The sequence below is a fragment of the Syngnathus scovelli genome, chromosome 9 (assembly GCF_024217435.2).
Source record: "Syngnathus scovelli strain Florida chromosome 9, RoL_Ssco_1.2, whole genome shotgun sequence".
NCBI lineage: Eukaryota > Metazoa > Chordata > Actinopteri > Syngnathiformes > Syngnathidae > Syngnathus > Syngnathus scovelli.
The window spans coordinates 11046765-11068169 of NC_090855.1; the positions used below are offsets into that span (position 1 = coordinate 11046765).

General features: G+C 45.0%; 5 protein-coding genes across 6 annotated transcripts; 4 read left to right on the forward strand and 1 right to left on the reverse strand.

Moving 5' to 3' along the window:
- Positions 1–14: 14 nt before the first annotated feature.
- Positions 15–1507, reverse strand: LOC125974742 (uncharacterized). The gene is made up of 2 exons (XM_068651793.1): positions 1070–1507; positions 15–954 (listed from the first exon to the last, which is right to left on the reverse strand). Exons 1-2 carry the CDS (start codon positions 1255–1257, stop codon positions 228–230), a joined length of 915 nt encoding a protein of 304 aa, XP_068507894.1. The 5' UTR covers positions 1258–1507; the 3' UTR covers positions 15–227.
- A 163-nt stretch (positions 1508–1670) lies between these two features.
- si:ch211-120k19.1 (uncharacterized protein LOC563199 homolog) lies at positions 1671–3776 on the forward strand. Its single transcript, XM_049729516.2, has 7 exons — positions 1671–2346; positions 2435–2460; positions 2561–2617; positions 2736–3066; positions 3135–3205; positions 3271–3300; positions 3403–3776. The coding sequence occupies exons 4-7, from the start codon at positions 2745–2747 to the stop codon at positions 3520–3522; spliced, it is 543 nt and encodes a 180-aa protein (XP_049585473.1). The 5' UTR covers positions 1671–2346; positions 2435–2460; positions 2561–2617; positions 2736–2744; the 3' UTR covers positions 3523–3776.
- Positions 3777–3990: 214 nt separating this feature from the next.
- Positions 3991–6357, forward strand: rpl18 (ribosomal protein L18). The gene is made up of 7 exons (XM_049731112.2): positions 3991–4062; positions 4555–4641; positions 4754–4861; positions 4969–5067; positions 5192–5315; positions 5811–5880; positions 6223–6357. The coding sequence occupies exons 1-7, from the start codon at positions 4060–4062 to the stop codon at positions 6296–6298; spliced, it is 567 nt and encodes a 188-aa protein (XP_049587069.1). The 5' UTR covers positions 3991–4059; the 3' UTR covers positions 6299–6357.
- A 42-nt stretch (positions 6358–6399) lies between these two features.
- Positions 6400–14784, forward strand: sphk2 (sphingosine kinase 2). Of its 2 annotated transcripts, XM_068652083.1 has the most exons (10): positions 6400–6551; positions 6641–6735; positions 8652–8719; positions 8857–10030; positions 10616–10765; positions 10844–10938; positions 11003–11118; positions 11184–11393; positions 11497–13024; positions 13101–14784. In XM_068652083.1, the coding sequence occupies exons 4-10, from the start codon at positions 9553–9555 to the stop codon at positions 13161–13163; spliced, it is 2640 nt and encodes an 879-aa protein (XP_068508184.1). In that variant the 5' UTR covers positions 6400–6551; positions 6641–6735; positions 8652–8719; positions 8857–9552; the 3' UTR covers positions 13164–14784. The 2 variants fall into 2 exon arrangements, with proteins under 2 accessions (XP_068508184.1, XP_049587062.1); XM_049731105.2 differs by lacking the exon at positions 8652–8719.
- A 230-nt stretch (positions 14785–15014) lies between these two features.
- cyth2 (cytohesin 2) lies at positions 15015–21390 on the forward strand. Its single transcript, XM_049731110.2, has 12 exons — positions 15015–15215; positions 16071–16221; positions 16531–16597; positions 16676–16794; positions 16874–16954; positions 17209–17321; positions 17724–17872; positions 17939–18050; positions 18449–18525; positions 18843–18914; positions 19184–19338; positions 19501–21390. The coding sequence occupies exons 1-12, from the start codon at positions 15149–15151 to the stop codon at positions 19586–19588; spliced, it is 1251 nt and encodes a 416-aa protein (XP_049587067.1). The 5' UTR covers positions 15015–15148; the 3' UTR covers positions 19589–21390.
- Positions 21391–21405: the final 15 nt, after the last annotated feature.

Below are 21405 nucleotides of genomic sequence, written 5' to 3' on the forward strand. Positions count from 1 at the left end.
AATAATCTCTGCACATGCACATTTGTTCATATGAACATTTAAGTCACTTCAAAATTAATCAGGCTTGAAAATTAACCATTCATATTTTTAGAAATGATTCGCCCAGCATAATTAGAGTATTTTAACCATAATTGCAGGATTCTAAATGACAAGCAAAACATTCCACTCATCTAATACTCTTGATTCTTTTTAATGAATGTGACTTACTTAAAGATTAACAAAGCATTTTACAAGACTTTGTATTGAGCGTAAACATCTTGGTTACAAGGCGTGTTAAAAGATGCATATTCCGGTAATTCACTATCCATGAGGATGTCGGTGAACATCAGTTGGTCTTCGTGAGGCGGCGTCACGATATGGCATAGTGAGGCTTCCAGAGGCGGGGCGCAAAAAGACTGAGCCACGCCCCCCAATGACATCTTGTGTTGGCAGCTTGTCAGCACGGGAAGTGGTTCAGAGTTGACAAAGTCCTCATTTGTGTGGAGATGGCTTATGATTGGTCCGTCGTCGCCGTGGCAACTGCATCCATGATCCCCATCCTTGGTGTCATGGAAGCGACCCGTGTGGCGAGCGGCTTCATCGTCTGACGAGAACAGATCCAAAATGTCTTCCAAGTCACTCTCGGATATGTCGACCAAGTTGTTTGCGTCGCCAGGGCTGTCGACCGACATATCCGTAGCGTCAAAGGACAACGGCGATAGAAGTGGCGTGAAGAAGGGAGAGATGGGTGTGGCCTCTTCAGAGTCATCCAAATGGACAAGCGCTTCAGCAGTAGGACATGCTGAAGCCGTGTCGTGTTTTTTCTGTGTCCCCTTTTTAACTCCCTGTTTGACACTTTGGTCTTTGTTGTTATCTGAATGGTCACATGACTGCTCAGGTGTCAATGACTCCACCTCCTTCAAGTAGAGAGCAGATGCCAGTTGACGATTAGCTGCCTCAATGTCAGCAAACTTCCTGTTGGCATGTGAAAAAACGTCAAAATATCCTAAAACCCTCAAATTGACACCGTGAACCAATCACTCAGTTGCATCATCCAATCAAGATAAATAGTCCTCGTTCATCTACGCACCTCTGTATCATGTTGTGCAGGAAACGACGGTGGTTGACCTGCCGCTTGGACGGACGGTTCTTGCGGGGCTTCTGGAGAGTCCTCATCATGTGACCCGCCGCCGATGTCACAAATGTGTACAGGTCCCGGCCCCAAGGCGCCCCTCGCTCCGGCCCGGGCTCCAGCGGCACCGACACGGATGCTTGCATGTCTTAAGTGAACATCAGACACAAGAAGACATCTGTGAAGTGAGATGAAGGGTTCAAAATATTCCCATTGAGACTCTCGTACAGCGAAATAGATGCAAGCTCAAACTGAATCTATTAATCCATCAAAACTTTACAACTCTAAAAATTCTTAAACTTTACAAAGGAGAGAATCAATAATCTAAAAATGCAAACCTGTGATTTTGCTGCTGTCTTCCTCCAAACAGGCAACGAGGTTTCCCTGTGGATGTCGTCCGTGTGTGTGAAATGACATCGGTGCAAATACCCCACTTCCTTTCGCCCCCCCTGCACCCAATGAAATCCCACTTGCTAAGAGTCATACGCCAAGCCAGGCAATTACCTGAGACGTCAAACCATGGACACGCGTCAGCCATTGTGTGTAGCACAAAAGGCCGCTTGCCTGCAAAACCGCCATCCTCTTCTTAATTGAGCCACTTAAACCATCACCCTCATTAGCACATTCTCAGAGGGAAGAGCCTATGTGGTTGCTAGTGCCTTTAATTGACCCGCATCATATGGGTGATGACTCGAACATGTCTATGGTAGTCGCAGCAGCAGGTGGAACATTTTCGACAAAAAAACGACGGACAATGAAGGGCAATTACATGATTTGAGGAAAACTGTTTTGAGTGGAGGCTACGGAGATGACAAAAGTATGCGCAGTCTGTTCTTAACCACAAAAGTAGAAGTGACATTTTTGTGTAAAAAGAACTGACTGTACCAACAGTAAAATGTGGTGGTGGCAGCCATTTTGTTTTGTTGCCTTACTTGGGTGAAAAACAAATATTTTATCTTCCCAATTCACTATGACATAGTTTTAAATTTTCAACAAGCCTGTATTTAGAATCAACTTTGTGATTACACTTGTCATGTGATGACACGTTCTCTTTATTTTTTTCCTCCATCATAGTTAACATTTTCGGTTTTCTGTAGAGTAAGAACAAAATTTCACAGCAGATTTAACTTTCTTGGATTTATATCGCTTAACTGCTTGGAGTTCTATTATTAGAAGGACACATGAGATGTGGATATAAGGCAGCTTCAGAATTTAGAGCAGAGAGTTCTCTCCTGGTAAGTAATGCAATTTATAAAGTACAGAAAGCGTTTTGAATCACAACAAACTTGAATATGAATATTGAAAGCTTTTTTTTTTTTTCAGATTCTCATAGCAGCAATCTGATATAGGTATACTACTATCACCCGGCGCCTTTAACAGCAAGAAGTTGAACTTTGACCCAGTGAGAAGGGTCTCAAAGATTGATTTCAGCTCCTCCTTATCCAACAGAGCCAATCAGGGAGGAGAGCAGGCGTCTCTCGGCTCAGGAAGTTGGCAGACAACACGGTGGGAGCGATTGTGGAATTTGGACCTACTTGATACTTAGTTCTTAATTATTTGGAAATCTAAGATTAATCTGTTTCATTCCAGTTAGTCACATTTCACCTAATTCTCTGTTTGTGAGGTTTCTACCATGAACAGGGCCTGGGCCGCGTTCAGGGCCCATCCGTACATCAGCAACGTGGTCGGCTACACGGTGCTGTTCGCCTCCGCCGACCTCTTCCAGCAGCGCGTGTTGGGCCGCCGAGACGCGTCCGTGGCCTTTGTTGGCGTGGACTGGCGCCAGACGGCCCGAGTGGCAACCGTGGGCTTTTGTTTCCATGCCAACTTCAACTACCAGTGGCTGCGCTGGCTGGAGAGGATGCTGCCGGGGGGCGGGGTCAAGGCAGTGACAGGGAAGGTGCTGGTGGATCAGCTGGTGGCGGCACCGCTCACCATCAGTGCCTTTTATATTGGTGAGTTGATGATTAAAATCATGATTTGTTTTTGTTAATCCAACCACTTCAACTCATTCTTCTTTTAGGATTGAGTTTACTCGAAAATAAAGATGATCTTCTTCAAGACTGGAGAGAGAAATTCTGGACATCTTACAAGGTACACAATTCAATTTTTGTGTTAATTGTAAAGTATTCTAAAATTATGTATGTTTTTTTTTTCAGACCGGTGTGGTGTTCTGGTCAACAATGCAGGTGAGATCTCGTTGGTTGGTCACTTCCTGGGAAAGTCAGATTTAAAGCTACATCTTGTAATGTTTTTTTTTTTTTTTTTCTCCCCCATCATTATCATCTCAGGCTGTGAATTTTTCCCTGGTGCCCCCCGTGGCTCGGACCGTGTTCCTTGGAGGCGTCGCTCTTGTGTTCACTATTTTCCTATGTCACCTCCGACAGCAGAAGGGCGGCAAACTTGAATGAATTCTACACAACTTTTGTACTCAATGATCATTTACTGTACTGTTATCATTTTGCTAATTTGTTTGCATAATATTTTCTAGTTTTGAACTTGCTCAGAATAGTAATGGCATTGACTTATGTGATTAAAGCTCTATCTCAAATTGTGCAGCTGCAATGAGGATTTTCCCATTTTTGTCTTAAATAAATTACCACATGCAAATGGTGTGTAATATTAATATTTATGAATACAAAAATAAATGCATCTTATTACATTGTCATAGGCTCATAGCAATAAATAATTGCATATTGCTAATCATATATAGTGTTTTAAGTTAAAATTGTTTAATAATCTTAAAATATTGACAAGTATTTACGCACACGCAGATTGTTTTATATATACTGACACGAGAGGCGCCGTTCAAAATCCCGGACAGTTTTTTCTCGTCGAGGCCCACCGGAAGCTGCGTTTGTTCTCAACCAATCAGAGACGCGACATTTCGTGCAGTGTTTATCGCGAGACCTCCGCTCTTCCTTTTTCCTTTTCCCTTCGCGTCCAAGATGGTAGGTCTCGCTAGTTTAACTTTCTTGATTCCCCAGCTTGGCTATCCACGGTCATCTTCCTAATTCCCACCACGTATCTTCTTGAATAACATATTTAGCGAATGTTGGAACAATTTACTTTGCAATCTAACTGCCATTTTCCTCTTACTAGTCCCTGCAAGCCACATTAGCTTCGTCTCTTGGTGCCGACAGCGAGCTAGCGAAATCAATGACGTTGCACACAACACACGTTCAAAAAAAGCTACCAATGTAAAACAACAGGGAAAAATATGAAAATTATTTCTTTATTAGTTAGTATGTCTTGTGGTAGTGTTCTTGTTATATTCGGCATGTGTGTGTGTTGTGGAGCTAATGAGCCGCTCTTGAGTCAACGTATACCGACTCGTCCAAATATCGCGATGAACCTCGTGTCATTCAGTTCAATTGCATTTTGTGTTTGCATATGTATAACAACAGATCTAAGTTTAATCTTGCGTTTTCTTATTTCAAAAGGGAGTCGATATAAGACATAATAAGGATCGTAAGGTGCACAGGAAGGAGCCAAAGAGTCGGGATATCTACCTGAGGCTCCTGGTCAAGGTAATTGTGACACTCGCACACCCTTAAAGTTCAACACACTTGAATGATGACCCACGAAATTGTGGGAGCGTACTGTATGGGGTTTAAGTTATTAAAATGTATTGCCTTTTAGCTGTACAGGTTCCTGACCCGCCGCTCCAATTCGACTTTCAACAAAGTTGTCCTGAAAAGGCTCTTCATGAGCAGAAGTAACAGGCCTCCCATCTCCCTTTCTCGCCTGGTTGGTCTCACCCACCTCGTACTTTCCTTATTATAAAGAACAACCCCTAAATGATTGCGTGAGATGTCAATTTCTTCACCACTTAATTAGCAGATATTTCTTTACAGATCCATAAAATGGCGATGGGCGGTCGTGATAACAAGATCGCCGTTGTCGTGGGAACGATCACTGACGATGTCAGGATGCAGAAAGTTCCCAAGCTCAAGGTCGGGGGATCGTCGGCATTTACATGATTTTCCAGATTTGTTTTATATGTTTCAAATATTCAGATGCTGAATAGCAATATCTTTTTGGGAGTGTGATAGTTTTTTTTCCTCTGTTATCCTCAAGGTGTGCGCCCTGAGGGTGAGTGAAGGTGCTCGCCGCAGGATCCTGCAAGCCGGAGGTCAAGTGATCACATTTGACCAGCTGGCGATGGCATCACCCAAAGGAAAAGGCACCGTGCTGTTGTCTGGTAAGGACAGCACCACATGTTCATAGTGCTCAATTAATTGCTTGCTTGTGTATGTTTAAACAGAAATTACATGGGTAGAGAGAGGACCATAAAAAATGTACAGATGTCAAGCTTGACTGATGAGTCATGTAAAAATTGTGCTCACTCTCCCTTTGTGTCGGTCAAACATGAGCCGCTATCATTCAATATCCAGATATGGATGTTCTGTTCCATAGCATGACGGATGAAACATTAACCTGCAGGCAGTTGGTGCAACAATTCCTCACTGTTGAACAGGCTTGAATTGATTTTAGATTGTATCACATGGCAAGTTATTTTTATAGCCACAAGTGCAGAATTATTCTCCATAGCCGCGTCTTCGGGGTTTTTTTTGGTCGCAACAATCGACTCTTAACAGCAGTCGCTTCACTTGATCAAAATTGTCAAGAGTAAAATTAGTACAATAGTTGTCATAAGTCAAAAGATGAGATGAGAAAATGATGTGTTGTTTTTCAGGTCCTCGCAAGGGCAGAGAGGTGTACAGGCACTTTGGTAAAGCTCCTGGAACTCCTCACAGCCACAGCAAGTACGTGCACACTTGTACATTTGTTCTAGTGGAATTCTATCATGAGTCATCAGTAATGATTTGTGTGTTTTCTAAAAATATGCCAATGTTCATTGAAAAAGGTGTGTTAGGTTTTCTTTATGCCCCTGCAATTAGCTGACAAATGATTGAGTCGAAAGGCACTGCAAATTTCATAAAGGTTAAATATAGTGTACCAAAATGTTAAGAAACAATTGTTTTTAACCAATTAAATGCAAATGAATTTCACTCAAGTTAAATAAAAAAATACTTGCCGCAGGCAAAGAATTCTTTAAGATAAAAAAGGCCAGTCAGCGTGGTAACCTGTTTTTTTTTTTCTTTCAGGCCCTACATTCGTTCCAAGGGCAGGAAGTTTGAGAGAGCTCGTGGTCGCAGAGCCAGCCGTGGCTACAAAAACTAAAGTCTCTCTTTTGTTTACCACACATGATTCAAATAAAAGACTGGCTGTACAAAACATCACTTCCTCTGTTGTGTTTACTTCTCCCCTTATATGGTGCCACAAATGTCGTTGCGTGCCAATTCTTGGAACGTGACCTCCAATTCAACAATGATACATTCCTTTGAGCAACTTTGCCATGAAGGCGTCATGCACAAGTCTGTGTGGGAATGATTGGCCGCCGAGGCATGTGGAGGTATTCTCGCCCAAACAGGAAGTGAGTGATGTCTGTCAATGATTGGAGAATGTCGGAGGGTGTTTCAATGTTTTCCTTCTTGCTATTGGGTTTCCTTTGCGCCGCTCAAGGCAGCACCAGCGGCAGCAGCGCGCACACTTCCTGCAGCGAGACAGGAGCAGCACACCGATTCGCTTGTCACCAGAACAGCAGCAAACAAGATGAGGTACGGCGCTTACTTTTGGTTTCTTTTTTAATTTTATTCCGATTAAATCAACAACCGACTGCTTCGCGATGACAAAACCTTGTCTCCATTGTGACGGCTCTGCTTTGAATCAAAACCTAACCTCGGCTAGCTTGACATTTTAGCCAGTTTGCACGCGATTAACACCTAGCTAGTCGTGAAGTTTAAAAAAGGAGCTTTTAAGGCAATCTGAATATATCAGCCTGTTCATTATCAGTTGGTCACTTTAATCGGTTGATGATTTGAAGACAATAAACAACCAAGTAGCTTGCAGGTTGCGCATCATTCCTGTAGCACTCCGAGCTCACGTCAAAACAAAGTCGCCCATAATTACATTGTAATATACTTGGACAAAAAACAATGCTGTCGTTCTGATGAAATTAATCTCTAACCCTTAACAAGACACTACAAGCCTATCTAGCTAACATCTGCACAACGCTGGTTAAAGTTCAAGGAGCACACGTAGCTTTACTTTGTACGCTAAATCAAGCTCCCGAAATAAGTACATTTACTCATTCATTAAAGTCAATAGGGTGAATAATGCCTTTATACTACAAAAGTCAAAGGGAATATAGGATGAATAATGCCTTTATACTACAAAAGAGAAAAAGGAAAACGTTAATTCAAAGGTCTCCATTTCAATGGTGATGTGATCAGCAGAGTGTGTGTGTGTGTGTGTGTGTGTGTGTATATACCCACACACACACACACACACACACACATATATATATATATATATATATATATATATATATATATATATATATATATATATATATATATATATATATAATGTATAATGTATAAGTAAAACAACACAGTAAACAAGCAAAGTATATTCATAAAACTGTCAACCATCCTTCCAGAATGTGGAGCAGTAAATCCCGATCAAATGTGCATAATGCAAACACAACAAAACAGTAGTAAACGTTTGACACAAGGTTTGTGCTTCCAAGCCGAACAAAATATTTAGCTGAGACAACCTGTACAAGTCTTAAAAAAAAAAAAAGAGCGGTGAAGGCTGTTAAGCATTATTCATGGTCAACAGGTAAGTTGAGCCAAGTTGCTGTCTCATTTTCTGTTAAATTGCCAACCATTTGAAATGTTATTAAATTAAGGATCATCTTGTCATGTGTTTTAAGAGTGAAGAGGAAGTTTTTATTGATCCAAGTTAATGTTTGCTTAGCTTTCTAATTGGGATTGGGCGCTGAAAACTGGAATGTCTGCTCTAAGATTGACAGCTTGATGTTTCTGTTGAGCGTCCCTAACAACATTATGCAGTCAAGGGTTAAAAGCAAAAGCTTGCTCACACATGCCCAAAATACCCCCACGAGTCAGTCAACAGTGGCCTCATTGTGCGGGAGTCCAAATTAGTCCGTTGCTAGTATTATTATTTGACGTGTCCACGCCCTGTTTCAAGGACCAAAGGTGCAACAATGGCCGCGGGGGCTGGTCCTATTGGAACGCCGGCCTTATCAAAACAGGACATCGGCCAGGCATTGATTCTGTCTGCACCGCAGCTTGCATAATGTTTCCTGAATGTCGTAAAAGTTGAAAGCGAGAGATGACCACTTCGTCAAGTTCAAATAGTTAGAGCACAAGATAGCGCCAAGTGTTGTACTTTGATATATAAACGCAGCGTTGTTTAACCAGCTAACAATTATTGCATATATTTAAACAATAAAAAATGAATACATTTTGGCCAGATAGTCAGCAAAGTTAAAAAATAAGGCTAAATTTACTACATTTAAGTTGTCGAAATATTGCTTTAGGGATAATTGCTAACACAATGCAAAAAGCCATGTAGGGTTCAACATGGCTCTGTGTCGGGTTACCTGAACTTTTCTCTTTGCGTCATCATTACACCTCATACCACTTTTTGTATGGCCAAATTGCAGGCAGATGATGTGGTTGTCATCTTGAGAGTCTTCGGCCACTGTGGTTTTTGCACGTCAGCAAGCCGCCGGTGTGACTTTGACTCACAGTCCATCTCAGCAAAAACCAAATTGAGCACTTCATGCACTTCTGAGAACCAACATCTTCCTTTTGTAACAAAGCTAAATCAAAGATCATTAACAAATGTTAACTTTTGTCTCTATCCAGGAGCCGAGAGCTCCATGAGGGAACGTGACGCTTGGAATTTTGACCATGACAAGGAGCCACCGGGACCTGTCTCCGTTTTTCTTTTGTTTTTGTCTCCCGTCCACCTGTCTCTTCTGCTGTTGCCACCCCTGAGATGGAAAACAGAAAGAAAAAACAAATCAGACACTCCTTATCAACGATATAATTATCATCTCTTGTCCAAATCAAATACCGTCCAGCACTTTTCATGTCTGTCCAGCACTTAAGCGGCAGTCTGAACACATGTTTATTTAATGACGATTGTTTTAGCAGTCAAGGTGTTGATTTCTTTTTGTTTTTTTAGTCTTAGTCATTCGGCCAGTATTCTCGGTGAATCTTAATTATTTTAAAAGATTTATTGTTGATGTTGTAGCTGCTAAGTTTTCTTAGGTTGTGATGTTATTGTTGTTTTACCTCGTGGATGTGACTTGATTGAAACATTTTGAACGAGAACCTGACTGGGAGTGAATTGAAGCTAGTAAACACTGGAAGGCTCCGTTTGACACTATGAACTGGAAACTGCTGGTTTCCCCAACCAATGAAGACACTGAGGACACAAGGGAATTTTTTTTTGTCAATTTAAGAACTGAAAGATCTTTTTAAACATTTTGACTTCATTTTGCAGCTTTTTTGAATTTTTGGGACTCAGTAAAGCTTTTCCCCGTCCGGCGAGCGAGAATGCGCTCCCCAGAACCGTCGTCCTTCTCCCCGTCAGAGGCTCTCCTCCACGGACAGTTTGCCAGCTGGGGGTCCAACAATAACAATAGTGGCAGCAGCAACAATAATAGCTGCCCCAACAGCCCCGGCGGCGGTCCGGGCGGGCTCTCCCCAGCCGCTTCGCCCACGCTAGCGCCAGCCTCCAACTATGCGCTGACCCTCACCCACCTGCACGTCCACATCCAGCGCCTGTCGCCACGTCCGGGTAAAGAGGCCCGGCTGCTGCTGCCTCTGTCGGAGCTGGTGGGATGCAGCTGCCCCCGAGCGCCCGCGCCCCCGCTCCTGGTGCTCTACTGGTACCCGCCAGGTAAACGACGCAAAGGGGTGTCGCGTCGCCGCCAGGTGAGGGCTTACCTGGCTGAGAGCAGAACCGATGCGGAGCGATGGTCGGCCGCCGTGCAGTGTTTACTTCGGGGGGTGCCGGTCACGGCCGAAACGGGTGAGTGCACATTTGTTTTAGTTTTTAAAGCGGTAGTCGACCCCTAAATTTTCTTTGTAGTATGTTCTGTGCAGCCCTTCTTCCTCTTGCCATTATGATTTCTGCCCCCTTTGTAAATGCACGCTAAATATAACTTGATGTCATAGTGACCAAGACATGCAAGAGAAACAACAAAGCAGGTCCACACTTGAAACGCCTTGTTTGTAACGTGTGATTTCATGTCAAGTAAACTGAAATGTGCGAGATGTTTACAGCAATATTCTCCGGTGCTTGCGTGTTGACCTTTTGTCGGCGGCCTTTGCACTTCACCAGCGTCTGATCTCCTTTCCTGTCTCCTTCCTCCCTCCTTTGCCCCTCGAGTGTATCTAATCACCCTCTCTCCTTTTGTTTCCTGACCTCAACCCAAACTTCATCATCTCCTTTCTCACAGTAAACAAGGCTGTCCTCGCTTCATTTCATTCATCCATCATCTCTGCTCCATTCTTTGCTCTGTTTGGTAGTTACGGCGCTCACCCCAACTTGCGGCCAGATTGCTTTTCTGTGGATTTCTTCTAACCCATTCATTTATTTTTTTTTACTTTGAAGAATTTTCCAGAAGCCTCCTACCTCGCCCCAAGCGTCTACTGCTGCTGGTCAATCCCTTCAGTGGGCGAGGACAGGCGATGCAGTGGTGTCAGACACACATCCTGCCCATGATCAGGGAGGCCAACATCAGCTATAACCTGATCCAGACAGGTAAGCGGCACCAAGGCAAACGAGACGAGACAAGCGGCGTCCGCTCGAGTTGCATAAGTACGTCTCTATCTGCCTCAGAGCGTCAGAACCACGCCAGAGAGCTTATCAGGGAGATATCGCTACTGGAGTGGGACGGCGTCGTCATCATTTCGGGAGACGGCCTCCTGCACGAGGTAAGGATCGATAAGGTGGACAAACGTTAGGCGCGTTACGATAGTGTGTGCTCTGATCCGGCAGGTTATAAACGGCTTAATGGAGCGTCCAGATTGGGAGCGAGCGATAAAAACACCTGTTGGCATTCTGCCCTGCGGTTCTGGCAATGCACTGGCCGGCTCCATCAACCACCACGCGGGGTAGGAAACCTCCGTCCTGTCCTGCGCATCAGCGCTGGAAGTCAATTTTCCTGACGTGTTGGCAGGTTTGACATGTGCCTTCGGGAGCCTCTCCTTTTGAACTGCTGCTTCCTGCTGTGTCGCGGTGGCGTGCGGCCCATGGACCTGGTCTCCGTGACGACGAGCCCGCCCGCCAACAACAGTCGAGCCGCTACCGGGCACGGGCCCAGGAGGCTCTTTTCGTTCCTGTCCGTCGCCTGGGGGTTCGTGTCGGATGTGGACATTGAAAGTGAAAGGTGAGCTGTGCCGTGAACATGGCGGGGATCAATTTCAGATCCATCTGCATTTGATGAAATGTTGAATCGAGTCTTTAGCTTCGTCTGTGTCATGTGACGGCAGGTATCGCGGGCTGGGCTCGGCACGTTTCACTCTGGGCACGCTAGTGCGCATCGCCTCCCTCCGCTCCTACAAGGGTCGCCTGTCCTACCTGCCCCCCTCCAGCGTGGCCCCCTCGCCCGACGTGACGCCCCCGGCACCGAGGAGGCCCCTTTCCCGAAGCATCACAGAGGGCCTGGAGGGCTTCTGCAAACCGCCCATCCATCGTACCTCCTCCGACATGGGCATCAGCGAACAACGGAGTCTGCGGCGGGGTGAGGGCGAGCGGGAGAAGGAGGAGAGGCAACGGGAACGAGAGCGGCGACGGGAGCGAGCCCGGGGAGGAGGCACAGGCGTGGTGAGGGCCAGCAGCCTGATGGAGGACAGGGAGAAGGAGAACGAGGGGGAGGCTGAGCTGGAAGAGGCCAGGCTGAAGGGGGGGCGGGGCGACTGCAACGTGGGAGGGGACACTGGACTGGCACAGATTAAAGACGAACACGAGGACGAGGGAAGAACCGAGGAGGACTCGAGTGAGATGGAGGAGGATGAGCATCAGGCTGGAGATGGGGTCGACCGCGTAAAGTGTGAGGGGGCGACACTCGCCCAAGAAGAGCCTGCTGAAGGCTCGGAGGCAGATGAAGTTTGTTTCACCTACCGAGATGAAGCCCGGCAGACCCTCAGGAAGAACTCTGCTCCTTCGAGCCAGATAGCCGACACGCTCTTCGGTCAAGCCGACTGCAATTCCGGCCCCTCCTACGCTGTGGAGGATGAAGACCTGAACGGAAGCTACTTCCAGAAAGATGTCTACCCTCTGGATGTTGCCCGCGAACGTGCCCTCACCATATCCTCCCCCTTTCGCCACTCCCCATTCTCCTACAAACCCAGAACTGTGGACCAGAACCAGAACTCCTCGCGGCCGAGGCCCCTGTCGCTCCTGCAGCACTCGCACTCTAACTCGCTGCCTCCTAAACTTCCCTCCCTGTCGCTCTCTCTGTCCCCCACGCCTCCGTCTTCGCCTTCGTGCGCCTCCCCGCATGCCTCGTCATTCCTGGCGCCTCGCCCCAACACGCCCGGATCAACCTCGCCCTCACCATCCATACGCACGGCCACCTCGTCGTTCAGCTTCGACATGGCCGAGCCGGCTGGGCCCCTCAAGAACCGTCCTTACGTCTCGCTGCCTTTAAACGTCCCCAGAGATGACCTGTTGCCCCCACTGGACCAACCCCTTCCCACGCGAGACTGGGTCACAATAGAGGGCGATTTTGTTCTGGTTTTGGCCCTTTATCAAAGCCACCTGGGGGCCGACCTGCACGCCGCGCCACAGGCCAGGTTTGATGACGGACTCATCCACCTGACCTTCGTGCGGGCGGGCATATCCAGAGCCACCTTACTCCGACTGTTCTTCGCCATGGAGAGAGGAACGCACCACTCTGTCAGCTCGCCGTATGTCAGCCACATTTCCTGCCGCGCCTTCCGGCTGCAGCCTCTGTCGGCACGCGGGACCCTCACGGTGGACGGAGAGCTGGTGCCGTATGGACCCTTGCAGGCGCAGGTCAGTTTCAATTTTTGCAAAAATCTGGCTGTCATCGCTTTTGCTATGTTTTTGACTCCTCATGGTTTCGTCGTAGGTCCATCCCTCCATGGCGCGCCTCATTGTCGGTGACTCGGGAGTGCAGGTCACCAGGTTCTAAATCAGGGATTGGTTGAAGCTGATTACTAACTTCTGAATTATGTCACACCTGTTGCCACGTATGCTCTGATTCTGAACTAACCTGGATTGCACAAAAACAGTTTGAGGGTAAAAGGGAGAACCTTACCGAGCCATGCATCATTAGAGCAGGAATGCAGGGATTGATAGTTTTGTTTTGTTTTGGATGAAAACTGCACCGCGTTGCACATCTGCGGGATTACGCCAAGCGAACCCCGCAGACGCATGAAAACCGCACAGCCTGGAATAACGAGGGAAGAACAATCGAATGTCTGTTGATTATTATTTTATTTTTTTTGTGCGGACAGTGCATGATGCGGGTGCGTGTATACGTGATAGTATGCATGCTCAGAAGCACTACCAGTATTTTGCCTTACAGGAAAAAAATTGACTTTGCAAAACGACACTATACAAGGTTAGAGCTTCAGCGGTTAACAAAGTTCATTTCACTTACTTTAGCCTCAACAGTATTTGATGTCTACATTTCATGGCACTCAATAATCCTCTGGAGTGCATTTTATTTTTATGTTAGAGCAGCACGCAAAAGCCTCTTTCACACGGAGCTGAAACAGAAAGCATTCATCCACTTTTTACGCACAACTCCAAAAACAATATTGTTTATACAGAAAGGCAACGTTAAAAATTTTGTGGTGGTGGTGCGGGGGTCTTTTAGAGCCGGTGTGAACGGGGCTAAAATCACAACACTAGAATGCACACTTGGATGTTTTTAATCATTTGCAGCCAAGAAGAAAAAGAGGAAAGCACTAGTAAAAGTACCTTAGAACTATACTACTATAAATGATTCCTGTGAAAGGAATTACATTGGTCCGTTTGTTTTATTTTTTTTTAGCTGGGAAAGTTGAATGTAGAAACAAACTTAAAATCACAATAGGACTTGATGGAGACTGAATTTGACTGAGCGTTGACAACTGAAATCATGTCTTTGCCTTAAGTGACCTCACAGATATTTTGGTGGAATCGGAACAACAGTGAGTGAGAAATGATTACCTGCTTTGTGTTAATTGTATTTTGAGACCTGCTGATGACCTGGTCAAATCAATAGCATGTGCACTGTATCAATCAGTGGAGATGGTGTGTGAACTGTTTGGGTCCCTTGTCAGCACAGCGCATGTCCTGGTCACGCCTGGAGATAGCAATGCCTTTGTATTACAATCCTGTTGAAAATCTTGTTCAAACATGACTACAAAAAAAGTGGACTACAATTTATAACTGCTCACCAGGCTGCTATTTTGCTTGTTGTATTTTCTTTCTTTTTTTGGGGGGGGGGGGGGGGTTACACACAGTACAGCTAGAGTCTACCACAATGGTGTAGCGGTCTAGGTTAATAACACCACCACGTAGAAGAAGATCACAACTTAGACTTGTTGCCAAAATGTACAGGATCAAAAGACGTCAGGTTTCACCGTCTGTGTATGTTGGAACTGAACAAAGAAATGGATGTGGCGTTTAAATGTCCAGGTATCTATAGTGGCCCCTCCTTGTAAGGAAATTGCATTTATTACTAAAATGATGGAAGAAAATATATGATTATGGTGTACAGTTCATAGTTGTCAATGTTTTCAATAAATGTAACTTAAAAACTGTATTGACATTTTTTTTCACCAGATGTTATTGACAACTATGTTGGTTTAACTACTGCAAAGTCACTCAATTGTGTTTTACTACGAGTCGTTTTTATAAAAAATATTGTAAAATTTTAACTTTTTGAAAAAGACATATGGCTGAGCGGAAACATTTTATTATCTAAATGAAAACAGTTATTTTGAAAAATAGAACACGCTGACCGGAATTACTATCTTCGATCACAACACATCGCTTCCGGTGTGGGCACTTTCTTTGTCTCCGGGCCGACGTATAGAAACCACTAGGAGTCGTGTTCCCCCTCCCCTCCTTTCCTTTCACTTCTGTGGATATATTTGTATATATATCCACATTTTCTGCTATTGAATGACAGTCGACTCGGAAATATTTATGCCTAAAAGCAAAGCGCCGAAAATGGATGACTTGGACTACAGTAAGTGGCTAAGTGGAGACGTTATCGTTAAGCTAGCGGCGGCTAATCCTTATCGCTTTTCGATTTTATTATTAGAATCGGTGTGACAATGAAGCCGTTTAATACATAGTTAAACATAAATGAGCAGTTAATGTTCGTATAAATTTGCTAAAATAATACAGCACTATCTCGCTGTGGCACAGTTCGACTGACGCAGACGTTATCGATCGATTCGGTTAGTGTTTCAGGTAAGGCCGGTGCCGGTGGACATTTAACAGCGCCAGTGGGATTCGCGTTCCACAGCGTCTTATTCTTTCAAAATACTTCTAATCTGCTAAGAACCGCGTGTTATTATTGTGTAGGATCCAGGGTGTGGGCGTGGTTTTTTGGAGGTGGGGTGGGGTGGGGGGGTCAACATTTTTGTTTTGGTTTTATCCTGGTGTTACTTCCAGCATGGTGAACTAGTGATTGTGGATTCAAATCTGTGCTTAGTAACAGTTAACCTAACAAGGTTAATAAAATAGTCACAATTAATTGAAAGGTTTTCAAGAATATGTTTTTTGTGAAGTTGTGGGAAGCTGAAGTATCCAGAGAAGTGATCTTGAACAGGATATAGGGATAGTAAATCTATTTTGTCCGTTAAATTTAATTCTGCCCTCTAGCCTATGCAGTTGTTTCCCCCTCTTTTTTTTTGTTTCGTGATTACAATGGCAGTAATCTGTCATCTCCAATGTGAGTAACAAAGCCCTTGGTGATTTATTTTTAGCTAATAAAGAGCTCCACCTCCTTTTATATTGTCAGAGCTGTGTTTGTCGTATTCACAGCGGCAGAACTAACAGGCTCATTCTTCTCTCTGCTTCACCCCCACACCCGTAGTCCCAGTAGACCTGAGCCCAGAGGAGCGCTCGGAGCTGGAGGACATCCGCAGGAGGAAGGGGGTCCTGCTGCTGGAGATTCAAAGGCTCCGTGAGGAGCTCAGGGAGGCCATTTTGGAGGTGGAAGGGCTTGAGGCCAGCACGGAGGGCAGGTGAGGAGTGAACATTATTGTTGTACATAAGGAAACAATGGTTCAAGCAATTTTAGTAATGTCATCTGCTCACATGTGAATAGAATCATGCTTTAATGCATGCCACCTATTGTTATTGGCATTTTTAATACAGTGGAACAGCCAAGGTTCAACACAATCCACATGAGGATGCTGTCTAAGATCCAATCTGTTCATATTTCGACAATATTACATAAGGACTTCTAATTGTTGGACCTTTAATGTGATAAGTTCCACTGTGTACGTCTTTTTATAGTAGTAATCGCACCTTATCTTCTGTCCATTGTGCAGTAAAACCCTTCAGAAAAATAGGCATGTTGCAATGGGAAGGAAGAAATTTAACATGGATCCCAAAAAGGTAGGAAAGTTCAAATATTGCTTGTAGACTCTTCATGGGGAGCTTGGATGGCAACAAAGTGCGTGTTTGGCTTCACAGGGCATCGTATTTCTTGTGGAGAACGAGCTGCTCAGACACACTCCGGAGGACATCGCTCAGTTCCTTTACAAAGGAGAAGGCCTCAACAAGACGGCCATCGGCGATTACCTCGGGGAAAGGTGACCCATTTTACTCTACTCTGAGTCTTCATCTCATTCCATCCCTTTTTTTAATGCTTCCGTCACTGCTCTGCTGCAGGGACGACTTCAACATCAAAGTCCTCCAGGCTTTCGTTGACCTGCACGAGTTCACAGATCTTAACCTGGTCCAGGCCCTCAGGTAAGTCAGCGTCAACTCTGAAAATGAAAACTTCTTAAGTGTCTGGTTTGGGATCCTGGCACACGAAGCCAGACAAACATTCGGCGTAAAGGAAAGTACCAAACTCTCGCATGCCATGCGCACCTCACCCAAATGAATGCCATTTCACAATCGAGACGATTTAATGATAAACTTAGTACGAGCTGCCATTTGGCCTATGATGCACAAAAAAGCGGCATTTTAAATGTATGCTGTGGTAATTGACATGTTTGCAGGCAATTTTTGTGGAGTTTCCGTCTGCCCGGTGAAGCCCAGAAGATTGACAGAATGATGGAAGCCTTTGCTCAGAGATATTGTCGTTGTAACCCCGGCGTCTTCCAGAGCACTGGTGCATACTCACACGCACATTAGACTTAGACTTAGACTCAACTTTATTAATCCCTTGGGAATACTCCTTCAGGGAAATTCAGGCCGCAGCAGTATCCATACCACAGAGCGGGTTTACAAAAGACACACAGATGGCATGAGCGCAACTCAATAGGCCCTCATAAGGCTGCCATACAACGGCGCCACAAAGAAAGCCAGAAAGTGCGAAAGATAAAAGCCATCAAAGCAAAACAAAGCAAAGCAAAAAGACAAAAGAAAAAAGTAACAGTGCCCAACCAGCACCCCTCAATATCAGAAAACACCCCAAAACACACAAAATAATCATTTTGATTATTCATTTCCTCTCATTTCTAAAGTAATGAAGAAGAAAAAAAACTGTGACTGAACTTGGCACTGTTTGCAGACACGTGTTACGTGCTGTCGTTCGCCATCATCATGCTTAATACCAGCCTCCACAACCCCAACGTGAGGGACAAACCGGGCCTGGAGCGCTTCATCTCCATGAACCGCGGCATCAACGACGGAGGGGACCTGCCCGAGGACCTGCTGCGAGTACGCTTAATGACGGCGTGAACGTCCAAGCAGCACTCTGACGCGATTCTTGCCTTCTCACCCCAGAACCTGTACGAAAGCATTAAAAATGAGCCCTTTAAGATCCCTGAGGACGACGGCAACGACCTGACGCACACCTTCTTCAACCCTGACAGAGAGGGCTGGCTGCTTAAACTCGGTGAGAGCAACGCCGCTCACAAATCCAACTCTGGATGTCGGAAAGTTTGCTGTTCTCATCCAAGTTTTGTTTTTTGTGCTGGGTGGGTCTGCGTCTGTGCGGCCGATGACAAAATGGCCACGAGGGGCACGCTGTGGAGCTGTTGTTGCATGGCATGGCGGGGGCTTGTCATGTGTGTCACTAATGTATCATGTCCTCCTCTCTCTCTTCCTCTCTGGTCGCCTTCTAAATAAATTCGTCTTCCGCTTCTTCCCCTGCGATTTCCGCCTGCCGCTGCTTGTTTTCACAGGAGGTATGTACTGACGCAAGTTCGCGTTGTCGTGCATGGGAAGGTAGATAGCTAGAAGGTGAACGTTTAGCGTGGGCTACGTCGTCTGACTCTCAGCGCTTGCTTTCAGGGGGACGAGTGAAAACCTGGAAGAGGCGATGGTTCATCCTCACGGACAACTGTCTCTACTACTTTGAATACACAACAGTAAGTCAGCACACTTCACGAATAAAATCTAGTGTGTTAAAAAAAAGGCTATTTGTATGCAGGCAACAATCGGTTGGAGTTCCTTTTGGAGTTACGCTATGAAAAGATTCATGACATCCAAATGTTTTGAACACTTTAGAAGTAGAACTGGTCAGGTGGCTTGTGCACTGCTTAAAATAATCCCAAAGCCCATACGAGCCGACATATTTACTGATGGCTTGTGTGAGTTTTTTTTTATTTTTTTATGGTCGTACATGTTGCTGTCTCAACTGTGCTCTTAAGTGAACGCGTCTTTGTGTGTGTGCTCGAACCAACAGGACAAAGAACCTCGAGGCATCATCCCCTTGGAGAACCTCAGCATCCGGGAGGTGGAGGACCCACGCAAACCTGTAAGATTGCATTCCACACGGCTCATTGTTTGTTTTGCCTAGACTGGATTTTGTCTCGCATGCTTGGCACAATTAAAACATTTTTTTATGCTGTCAAGCCCCACAATTGGAATGACTGTGGAACTTTAAAAAAAACAAACAAATGAAAGTAGAGCTGTTACATATGGATGAAATAATTGAAACGTGTTGGATACCATATATTGGTTACTTGGATCTGCTGTGTAAAATCAAGCATTCATGACCCAGCCGCTGTCGTCTGGTCCCAACAGAACTGCTTCGAGTTGTACATCCCCAACAACCGCGGTCAGCTGATCAAGGCGTGCAAGACTGAAGCGGACGGCCGGGTGGTGGAGGGGAACCACATGGTGTACCGCATCTCCGCCCCCACGCCCGAGGAGAAGGATGAGTGGATCCACAGTATCAAGTACGGCAGCAAAATGCAAAAGAATGCAGATCTTCTCTTGGCGTACCACTAGAAATTAGATCACAGAAGATAGCTGAATTTATTTTAAGGGAAAATGTCCTATTTTGTAGATTCACTCGGGAGGGAAATATTTCCTAATTTATTTTTGGTGTGTCACGTCAGATCTGCAGTCAGCGTGGACCCATTCTATGAAATGCTCGCCGCCAGGAAGAAACGTATATCGCTGAAGAAGAAAGAAGAGCAGCCCTAGAGTATTACCGCCGCCGTTCCTCTTTTCTCTTAAATCCTCATCTTCCTTCCTCCACACTACTCTTTATCGCAGTGGCCGCCATGTTGAACACACTTGCGGCCCTTCATGCCGTCCTCTAAACACCTCTGAGGAACTCAATGAAAACGCCCCATATGTCAAAGCCACACATGCTCCTCATATACAGAGTTTCCCCAAGTGCGTGCAATTTATTTGTCCTCTCTTTTTTGTCCTCTGAAACGCCCTAAGATGCCACAAGGCTGAGACAAAGCTTTTTCGTTACATGAAAGGCTTGCTTTGGCGCCATCCTGTGGTGTCAAGGAACTGCTGAAGTGACAGGAGGAGCTTCAGCCACAAAATGGTGCCAAAGCACTAATTTTCTATTAGACAGTGCTTTGACACTATCATGTGACATCTTATGACTTTTCAGAAAAGGCATCAAGAAGTGGATAACAGCAGATGGGTTTATTTAAAAAAGTAATTTATGGTAGGGGGAACACTGTATATCCAAAAAATCAAAACGCCCCTCCCGCCCTCCCACATTCCAGCTTTACACCAGCCTACGATATTGACAAATAGATGAAGACGTTACATTTTGACATCCTCCTCAACTGGCCTCTTGTCAAAGGCAGCTCATGACTATGTACGACTTTTTTTTTTTTTTTTCATATTTGTTTCTTGTAAATAGATGTTAGCATTATTTGTTTATTGCTCACTTGTAGAGACCATGTTTAATTTATTGTTCCCGTTTTGTACGAGCTACTGTTTGGAGCGCATGTTGACAGGCGTAAAGTCGTCAAGAAGTCTGTAGCATGTGCCTCGTTGCCTAGAAGAAGAGTCAGCAGAATATTTGTCGCTTAGCCTGGTGAAGCACAAGCGTCCATGAAATCATTAGACACTTTTTCTCGCGTTCCTTCCTTCGCTTCCCAGTGTCCACCGAACACAAAATGTCCGCCCATCCATCCTGGTAAAACGCGTTCTTGTTTTAAATGAATCGGATCCGACGTGTTGCTGATTTTTGTAGACTGTAAGAAAACTAGAAGTAGCTTTTTTTTTTTTTTTTTTTTTTTTTTTTTACGGCACTTTACCCGATGTTGCGGCTGATGTGCGTCGGTGAACTGGCTCACCAGAGCAAGGCTGGGGAACCATATGCAGGCCAAACTCAGAGGAAGTGAGATTAAAAAACAAACTTTCCTTCAATTATTCATCATATTTTGTAAGACTTTAAAATCAGACTCGCCACTGCACATTGCGATATAAAACGCAATTACCTGCTCGGTTCAAACCTCAGCAGTTCACAACCTTCATGCTGTTCTTTTTGTTCTTCATTAAATCAAGTAGCATGAAGCTGAATAATGACGCCGATCGTATTTGGACCTTAACAGCCGTCGCGGCGGCCAAGCTGATGTACAAAAAACCTTGTGAGTTGCCTTTATGTTAGTCGTTTCTCTCCCAAAGCTTAGAGAGGCCCGGCCTTCCGTCAGTTCCGTTAGTGCTTCTGCGTTTTTGCCTGCGGGCTTTCTCGACCTTCTGGGAATTCTTGAAGTGCAAAGTTGCCAAAAAACAAAACAACAGTGATTCAGAACAGCAAAATGTTGCAAACAGTGCACACCCGAAACTCTCTTGTTTCTGAGCCACCTCTTTCTGAAAAATAATGTCTTTATTTTCTATTTATTTATTTACTTATGGCAAGGTGAAGACAAAGCTAGACATGATGTAAATGTAGCAAATGGCGCATACCACACACACACATTGGTGCCAGTAAACAACTGTGTAACAATAAAAAGGTGATGATTGACTGTTGATTGATGTGTGTTCAT

Excerpts from the sequence above, each read along its gene's own strand:
- LOC125974742 (XM_068651793.1), bottom strand. The coding sequence starts at position 1,257 with ATGCAAGCATCCGTGTCGGTGCCGCTGGAGCCCGGGCCGGAGCGAGGG. Across the intron at positions 955-1,069 it reads CTGCACAACATGATACAGAG|GAAGTTTGCTGACATTGAGG; the intron begins GTGCGTAGATGA and ends ACATGCCAACAG.
- cyth2 (XM_049731110.2), top strand. The coding sequence starts at position 15,149 with ATGACAGTCGACTCGGAAATATTTATGCCTAAAAGCAAAGCGCCGAAA. Across the intron at positions 16,795-16,873 it reads GGCGATTACCTCGGGGAAAG|GGACGACTTCAACATCAAAG; the intron begins GTGACCCATTTT and ends GCTCTGCTGCAG. Across the intron at positions 17,873-17,938 it reads TGCCCGAGGACCTGCTGCGA|AACCTGTACGAAAGCATTAA; the intron begins GTACGCTTAATG and ends TTCTCACCCCAG.
- si:ch211-120k19.1 (XM_049729516.2), top strand. The coding sequence starts at position 2,745 with ATGAACAGGGCCTGGGCCGCGTTCAGGGCCCATCCGTACATCAGCAAC. Across the intron at positions 3,206-3,270 it reads AATTCTGGACATCTTACAAG|ACCGGTGTGGTGTTCTGGTC; the intron begins GTACACAATTCA and ends TTTTTTTTTCAG. Across the intron at positions 3,301-3,402 it reads TGTTCTGGTCAACAATGCAG|GCTGTGAATTTTTCCCTGGT; the intron begins GTGAGATCTCGT and ends TTATCATCTCAG.
- sphk2 (XM_068652083.1), top strand. The coding sequence starts at position 9,553 with ATGCGCTCCCCAGAACCGTCGTCCTTCTCCCCGTCAGAGGCTCTCCTC. Across the intron at positions 10,766-10,843 it reads CTATAACCTGATCCAGACAG|AGCGTCAGAACCACGCCAGA; the intron begins GTAAGCGGCACC and ends TATCTGCCTCAG. Across the intron at positions 13,025-13,100 it reads ATGGACCCTTGCAGGCGCAG|GTCCATCCCTCCATGGCGCG; the intron begins GTCAGTTTCAAT and ends GTTTCGTCGTAG.
- rpl18 (XM_049731112.2), top strand. Across the intron at positions 4,862-4,968 it reads CCATCTCCCTTTCTCGCCTG|ATCCATAAAATGGCGATGGG; the intron begins GTTGGTCTCACC and ends ATTTCTTTACAG. Across the intron at positions 5,881-6,222 it reads ACTCCTCACAGCCACAGCAA|GCCCTACATTCGTTCCAAGG; the intron begins GTACGTGCACAC and ends TTTTTCTTTCAG.